The following is an 8,200-nucleotide window of genomic DNA, read 5'->3' as shown; positions in this document are numbered from 1 at the left end:
CAGGCCTGTATGATGATGGAGACGGACAGGAATAGGACGCTGCGGGTTGAGCTGTCGTTGGCATCGGTGCAGCGCGATCATGCGATGGGGCCAAATGGCGCGAGTGGTGGCCAAAACAGTGGAGCATGAAAAAACCGCCGGGCCATTTCAAGGGTGTGGTGGCAAGTGGGAGAATCATCCTGATCTGTGTGGCGGTGGTGGGACGATTGCCCTCACAACTCCTCAGCGCATTGTGCTGCTTGTTTTGGGTGGTGTGGCCTGCAGCGAGAGGCGCTCGGTCCATGAGATATCCAAAAGGTACGGCCGTGAGGTGGTCATTGGGGAAATCTCGTTGCTTCGTCCTGAGGTGTGTTTGTGCAGGGAATTGGCATCCTACGGCACTGTGACTCACTGGCGAGACACGCACAGGAACGCATCGAGGGCCAAAGAGTGGAACAGAAGCAACCACACACGATTGCGGGTGTCTGTGGAGATTGTGTGCGCTTCTTCCTGCATTCCGTTCCTCTCCATGAAGCGTTTTATACGATACGCGTGTGTGTGTTTGGACGGCTGCGCTGCTTGCCTTTTGCTTTTGTTTTCTTGCGTGTGCGGTTGCAAGTCGTTTCTCTGCCACTAAGAAGGCGGTTAAAAAAGGAAGGACATTTGTGGAGCATGCACCCACGGCTTCAGTGTTCGTCCACTGATGCTGACTTTTTTCGCCGGGGCATTTGTGCACGCTTTTCCCTCCAATGTTTATTATTTTTTTTGCAGAGGAGGCAACGGGTGGGCATTCGTGAGTGCTGTGGCGGGCTGTTGTTGCCCTCGCCGGGACGCGCTTAACGGCGGCAGCTCCATGACTTTGTGCACAGAAGGAATGGAACTTTCTCCGGATTCTCACCGCAGGCGCATGCCGTGGACGGCCGAAAAGGAGTGTGTGCCCGGTGTTGTTCATGGCTCCAAGGGAAAGATGGTGTTGGATGGTGCACAGCGAGTGGATGTGGAATGTGTTGACCGTGCATCGCAGGTGTATCCGCTGGAGGCATTGCGGGCGGCCGTCGCCACATGCGAGTACAACACATTTGGAGGAAAGAACATTTTTAATTGGTCTCTCCGGCGGAATCAAATGTGCTCAGGCAATGAGTTTACTGCAAGGAGTGGCCGCAGGGGACGCACGACGAGAACGCCACTCGCACCGTCATTCATTTCCGTCGTCGCCAGACCACAACGCAGCCCGCGCCAATACGAATTGCGGATTTTCCGAGGTGGCACGCGCTGTTCTGTTTGTCGTTATTGTTCCCCATCCCCGAGCGTCGGTGCAGACTTCCCTGTCGATGCAAGTTCCTGTGGCTTTCGGACACATCCATTGATTGATGCGGCCGACACCCCAGCCCATTGCTGGTGCTTCTGGCATGACCGCTGCACCGCCCCAGCAGCTGGTGCAGTGGGAATGGGGACGAGAACACAGCAGACCAGGTTCAATCAGATGGTGCTGGCAGCCCTGTCAGCGTCCCGCCGACTCCAGCGGCGAGCACAGAAATCGACGGGGTAGGAGAGGAATCAAATGATTGCCAGGGAAGCAAATTTTTTTCACATCACTCCCAGTCAAACAGCAAGAAGAATTCACAACAACATCAGTCACTAAAAATGACGAAGGAAGAGCGACCACCGCCGACAGCGACAGCCCCACCGCGGTCTCCCACACCACCTCCCATCCTTTGCGTCTTATTGTCTCGTATGCGTGCTGCTGCTGCTGCAGTGGTGGTGGCGGTGCCTGCATGAAGTGGAGTGCGCTGAATATGAACGAAGGCCAAAGTCAACTGAATTTTTTTTGTGATGAATATTGGCTGCACTTCCCGTGGACCAACAATCCACGTGGTGTGCGGGGATCGTTCCCTTTTACCGTTACTTTGCTTTTGCGTTGCTGTGTGCGCTGCGCCTATTCCTCTTGTGTGTGTGCGTACCCTCCGTGAGGGTGCCGACACGACGGACCGCTCTCGCCGTATGCACATGCGGTGGAGCGTTGTGTGCCGCTCCTGTTTGCTTCTCCCTCTTCCATCTGTGTGTTGTTGTTGCGGCAGGGCTGTGTGTGTGTGTGCCTGCTGCCGTGGATTGGAGTGTGTGTCGTGCGTGGTGTGCGGCGTACGGTGCATGCCTGGCTGCTACCCTCTCCTCATGTGGTGTGCCATCTGTGTGTGTCTGCCGCACCTCTCGTCTCCCCTGTTGCTCTCCATGTCCCTCGCTGTGCAGATCAGCTCCACACCACTGAACGACCACACTCACGATGATGACGTGCCGTCTGCTGTGCGCCCTGTTGGTGCTTGCCCTGTGCTACTGCCCGTCCGTGTGTGCGACAACGGAAGAAGATAACCCCGGTACGGACTCTGAACTAAAAAAGGATGAAGGTAGGACAAACGGTAGGCAGAAGGGAACAAGTGAGAGCCCAGACCTGACGACCAAAGAGTCACAGGTTGAAAGTGAGGGCGGTACGCAAGACATACAAGGTCGGGACACCGATGTGATCTCCGACAGTGAAGGTGCACCAGGTGCGTCCGGTGAGCCAGGGAAAACAAGCGATGTGGATCAATCTGCAACAAACCCAAAATTGGGGGTTCCTTTGGAAAAAACGACGACCACAACACCAACTACAACTACAACAAAGGCACCAAACACTATGAATACAGAGGCGCCAACCACGACGACCACCACCACACCGTCACGTCTTCGCGAAATTGACGGCAGCCTCAGCAGCTCTGCGTGGGTGTGTGCCCCGCTGCTGCTTGCCGCATCCGCGCTGGCGTACACCGCTGTGGGCTGAAGAATTGTGTGTGCGGGCTGTGCGTGCCAGCACTCAACTGCGGTGACATGTGTGCGTCCACCGTGGTCCGATGTATAAAGTAAGAGTAATTATGATGATTGTGTTTTTGCTTCCTTTGCTTCCGCTGCCCTGCTGTGTGCTCCGTGCTGTGCGCCACATCCGTCACGTTGAACGCATCCCAAACATACGCATACGCACGACAAGCACACAACTGTTTGCGTGGACACACTGTTGAGAATAGAGGCGTGCGCGCTGGAGCCATACTGTGCAGCTCCTTTTTGTGTGTTTTTACTGTTTTACTTTATTGCTGCCTGTTCACTTTTGTTTTTCCTTGTTTTGTGTGCTTTTCTTTACTTGCAGCGCATTGTGTCTTTTTTCACTTTCATTGGTTCAATATTTCTCATGAAATGCGTGCTGCTGCTGCTGCTGGTGTATTTTACTGTGCCGTGTCTTTTGTTGCTTTCACTCTGCGTTGACGGGGAGTTAGTTTGTGCTGAAGGCTACACGCAAGTGACAGGAGTGATGGCGATGACGATGGCTGGCCGTGTGCTGCTGGTGTGTGCCCTCTGCGTGCTGTGGTGCGTTGCCGGCGGTGTTTATGCGAGGGACGTTGACACCAACGCACTGGGTGGCTGCATGGCGTCGGGAGTGTTGGGTGAGAATGGATCCCACATGCCTGACGGATGCAATAAAACTGCGATTACGGTGCCTTTGCGGTCAGTACTGCCCATTACTGCCGTTGAAGCCTCGGCTGGAGAAGGTTCTCCTGATGGTGGTGCTGGCGCTGCCGGGGCTTCTGGTGATCGTGGTGCTACTGGTGATACTTCTGGCAGTGGAGGTCCTTCTGCTTCTCCTGCTCCTCCTGCTGCTGCTGCTCCTGGTGGTTCTCCTGGTGGTGGTGCTCCTGGCGGCAGTGGAACTTCTACTGGAGGTCATGGCACCGGTGGCATTCCTCCTGCCGGTTCTCCTACTGTTCCTGCTGCTCCTGGTGTTGATTCTTCAGCTGGCAGCAGTGGTGGTACAGCGGGGTCCTCAGGCAGTAATCCATCTAACACAACAGGGGACTCTTCAACAGAAGATCAGTCGTATGCTGCAGCAGAGGCTAACGACACCTCGCTACCCGAAGGACAGGTAGGAACGACATCCGGCACTGGACACACACGACAAGAAGAGGAAGAAGAAGAGGAAGAAGAAAATGAAAAGCAGCAGCAAAGTGATGAAGCACAAGTCCAACAACATCAACAGCATGAACACCCCGCGGAAAACGGCGAAGAATCAGCGAAAGACAAAAACGCCCTTCGTACAAATGCCACCGCAAATACAGGCGACAGTGACAGCAGCACCGCGGTCTCCCACACCACCTCCCCTCTTTTGCCTCTTCTTCTTGTTGCTTGTGCTGCTGCGGCTGCGGTGGTGGCCGCGTGAGAGTGAGGGAGAGAGAGCCGTGCACCGCCCGCACACACTCGTCCTTCTCTCTCTGTGTGTGTCCCCTTGCATGGACTCTCGCCCTCACCTCACCCCACGAGGCACACACAATATGTGCCCATTGTATATATGCATGCACACCCATGCAGGCCCGTTGGTGCTCTCTTTTGCACGACACGCACCGCTGCCGTCCTGCCTGGCTGCATGGGCGGAGCACCGTAACTGTTTCTGTTTTGTTTTTATTGCGTTGAGTGGGCGACCTCTCTCTCTCTCCCTCTGTGTGTGTGTTTTGCTTTACGGGAGTAATGAGAGTGTGTCCGCTGGTCGTCCCACGCTTCGGCTTTTTGTTTTGTTTTCCTTTTTGATTTTGTGGTTGAGTGCACCCATTCCGCGGCTGCGTGTGTGTGTGTGTGTGATGATATGAGTAATTTGCGTGTGTGCTATCTGCCTCTCTCTGCCGTTGCTTTCTTCAGACTCTCTTGTGGCGCACAGCTGCTCCGCAAGTATAGGCGCTGCCAAACACACAAGCACATGCACACACATGCCGTGTTTAAAACGCTGAGAATGCACGCACGCACAGGATTGTGGCTGCGGAGGCCCTCGCGAGGGGGGAAAAAGCCCTGCAATTTGTTTTTTTTTGACATGTTGCTCGGTGTGTGCTGACGCGTGACGAATAACAACACGCCCCAATAAGCAGAAAAGAAGTAAAACAAAATGGCGCTGAGCGGCACACCGGTAAGCCAAAAATACGCAATCACCAATAAAAAAGCCGGCGATCACCCAGCAGGCCCATCAAGCCTCCTAAAAACCAACCTGGAACAGACAAAAAAAAAGAGACAATCATAGAAAACAAAGATCCCCGCCCCCAAACAGGAAAAACATTAAATAAAACGCGATTCTTTTTTTTGTCCTTACTGCCGGGGTTGGCCGCTGCAAGAAATAAAAAATGGTGGGGCGGTGGCCCCGGACGTTGGATACAACACGACGAATCGTAGTAACCACGCTGCGGCGGCGCACCCTAAACATGTCGTTTTCGTTTTCCAGGGGACAACGCAAATGTGCTCGATTGTTCGAAGATCGAAATTAACACTTTACGTGAAAAGGGGTCGCGCGACCGCATTTTTATAGCTCAGTGGCAAACACGCTCACAATGTCATCCGGGGACGCGGGTTCGATTCCCGCAGAAGCCTAAGTTTTTTCCATTTTTTTTTTTTGAATTATTGTTTCATATTGCTTTTTAAACTTCTGGTTTGCAGGACGGTGTGCGAGTTCTGCAATCGCACTGATTCCATCTGTTTCGTGGTTTGTACGGCTGCTGCTGCGGTGGTGGCCGCGTGAGAGTGAGGGTGAGAGAGCCATGCACCGCCCGCACACACACTCTTCCTTCTCTCTCTCTGTGTGTGTGTGTCCCCTTGCATGGACTCTCGCCCTCACCTCACCCCACGAAGCACACACAATAATGTGCCCATTGTATATATGCATGCACACCCATGCAGGCCCGTTGGTGCTCTCTTTTGCACGACACGCACCGCTGCCGTCCTGCCTGGCTGCATGGGCGGAGCACCGTAACTGTTTCTGTTTTGTTTTTATTGCATTGAGTGGGCGACCTCTCTCTCTCTCCCTCTGTGTGTGTGTTTTGCTTTACGGGAGTAATGAGAGAGTGTGTGCGCTGGTCGTCCCACGCTTCGGCTTTTTTTTTTTTGTAAGTTCAATTTCTTATACTGTTTGCTTTAAATTTCTTGCTAGTCTTTTTTTGTTATTAATTTGCCCGTTTTTTTCTTTTCATCTCTCACTCCCCCATCCTTCTTTTTTTTCTTTTGGGGCAATCAATATGGACGTTTTTCTTTTCTACTCTTCCCTCTTTTAATTGTTTGTTGCTGCACTCTTCCTGCGAGGGGTGCCGTGTGTTTCCGCCCAACTGCTCCACTCGCACACCCACCGACACGCTCATGACGACGGCCCTGTGCGCCTCGCCTGCTGCATGCATGAGGAGGGGCCGCGACGAACGGCGCGCTGAGGGAGCCGTGACGTGTGGGCGTGCGACGAGGGCCTGTGGGGCGGAGCACACATTTCTTTCCCTCCTGTTTTGTTTTCTTGCGGCCAGGGCTGGCAGACACCCGCAGCGCCACACACACACAGCCACACCCTGCCGCCGTGTTTTTTTTCTTTTCGTTTCTCTGGATGGGCGTGTGCTGCCACCGTGCGTGATTATTGGGGTTGGGCCGTGCCGCATGTATCGCTGCCATCCAGCTGTGCCTCTTGCTGTGCTGATGTGTCTCCCTGTGCTCCTCTTCTCTTCTGCTCATTCAGCACACATAAGTATTTGCACAGTGCACTGCAGGAATGCTCTTTCTATTTTGCTGGAGGCCGGTTGACGCGGCTGCACGATGCCCGCCATACGTGAAAGCACTGCCTGCTCTTGGGGTCATTCTTTTCTCCTCTTTGTTTTTGCTCTGCCGGGTGCGTGCGTTGCTCGGTGTGTGCCGGTGCGTGACGGGCGGTGCCACGATGGCGTTCTCTGACGATGACAGTTGCTGTGCTCTCGACACACATCCACACACTCTTTCTTGTCCCTCTGTGTAAGTGATTGCGGCAGGGCATTGCTGCGAGCGTGACGGGGACCACGGCGGCGTCACCCCTCGAGAAGGTCCCACGCTCTGTCGGTTGTGTAGCGGCGAGGCGGTTTGCCTGCAGCTTGACTGACAGAACCGCACAGTCGTTTCATTGCAGTCACTCCATCGGCATCAACCGTTGCGGTGGTGTCCGCAGGAGCCGCCGCCCCGATGAGGATGGCCCCGTAGTTGCCTGGCAACTCGGAACTTCCTGCCCTTCGCCCTCCAGGATTGCCCTTGCCGTTCGACTGGCGCAGCACCGGCCTGACACCGCTTTTCTGCAGGAGTGCAGGCAGTAGGGCGCCCCAGCGACGCGGCGCGTTGGCTGCGGTGTCTTCCACCAGACCTGCAGTGGGCGTGCCGGTGGTGTGGCCCTCTTGGTGCGCCACACCTTGCTGTGCGAGTGCCTGCCGCTCGTGGCACCAACTGCGTGGAGAACACTGCCTTCCGCGTGTGCCCACCGGCCAGCCCCAGCATGTACGTGGTGAACCTCTGCGGCCTTTTTCTGGAAATTGCTCACGCTGCCCAGTTTGCGGGCACCATTTGTCGCCTTGGTCCTGCAACGGTTATTTGCGGGCTACCTGAATTCGCACCATGAGCTGCGGGACGGTCGCTCACGATCCACGACGGCAGGAGAGAACCTCGCCGCCACCTCAAGCGGCATGGAGTGTGAGCTGTCCGACGACCCGGCACAGCCAGCGCGGATCAGCGGCCGCAGCGTCTCGTTTTCCGACGTGACTGCGCAACGCGTACTGCGTGTCTCCCACTGGACGTCCACCCCTTTGCATGGACTCGGACCACCATCTTTCATTTTATACTGCAGCAACGGAGGACGGCCTCCCGCGACCGGCAGGCATGCTGCCGCGACGGAAAAATGCCGTCGCTGTTCTGCGTGAAGCCGACTGGAATGCTTCCACCTCGGTGTGTGCAACGCCTCTGGCCACTGTGACCACACGGTTGGATATGCACCGTGCGAGCGGCAAGGCGCACCATCCCGCGCGGCAGCCGTGACAGCCACTGATGAACCTGGACGGTCAGAGCGGAGCAGGCCGAGTGTGTTGCAGCGGCAGCATGGGACGCGCACACAGCCTCACCGGGAGGCAGCCTGCCCCGAGCTGAAGATGTCCGCAAACGGGAGTACCGCAATCATGCCCTCTGCCGTAACTTCTCCATGCTGCTTGTGGTCCGTGCGAAGGAGCTTGGTGCCCTCTCGATCCCACGCCTCTGATGCCGCAAGGCATGGAGGCACCGCGTCCCTGCCCTCTGGGATCGGCCGTGCCGCGGTACTCTTGGGACCGCGTTTGTGCTCTGTCTTGGCTGCAGGAAAATTTGCTTGTCCGTCACACTGTCCGCGTCGCACGTGCTGCGA

General features: G+C 55.6%; 3 protein-coding genes and 1 pseudogene across 3 annotated transcripts, besides 3 other annotated features; all 4 read left to right on the top strand.

Annotated features, from left to right (window-relative positions):
• Tc00.1047053506785.62 lies at positions 1–382 on the top strand (annotated as a pseudogene; the record flags this gene model as incomplete).
• Positions 1–8,200: a sequence feature (areas not merged during assembly with more than two copies in the genome that could not be assigned to a particular haplotype).
• Positions 683–1,528, top strand: Tc00.1047053506785.46 (uncharacterized protein; the record flags this gene model as incomplete). Its single annotated transcript, XM_800395.1, has 1 exon — positions 683–1,528. One exon carries the CDS (start codon positions 683–685, stop codon positions 1,526–1,528), a length of 846 nt encoding a protein of 281 aa, XP_805488.1.
• Positions 2,261–2,794, top strand: Tc00.1047053506785.30 (mucin TcMUCII, putative; the record flags this gene model as incomplete). The annotated part of the gene is made up of 1 exon (XM_800393.1): positions 2,261–2,794. The coding sequence occupies one exon, from the start codon at positions 2,261–2,263 to the stop codon at positions 2,792–2,794; it is 534 nt and encodes a 177-aa protein (XP_805486.1).
• Tc00.1047053506785.14 (mucin-associated surface protein (MASP), putative) lies at positions 3,317–4,219 on the top strand (the record flags this gene model as incomplete). The annotated part of the gene is made up of 1 exon (XM_800394.1): positions 3,317–4,219. One exon carries the CDS (start codon positions 3,317–3,319, stop codon positions 4,217–4,219), a length of 903 nt encoding a protein of 300 aa, XP_805487.1.
• Positions 3,558–3,701: a microsatellite.
• Positions 3,960–3,988: a microsatellite.

Source organism: Trypanosoma cruzi, genomic scaffold, assembly GCF_000209065.1.
Source record: "Trypanosoma cruzi strain CL Brener 1047053516737 genomic scaffold, whole genome shotgun sequence".
NCBI lineage: Eukaryota > Euglenozoa > Kinetoplastea > Trypanosomatida > Trypanosomatidae > Trypanosoma > Trypanosoma cruzi.
This window is presented reverse-complemented; position numbering and strand designations above follow the sequence as displayed.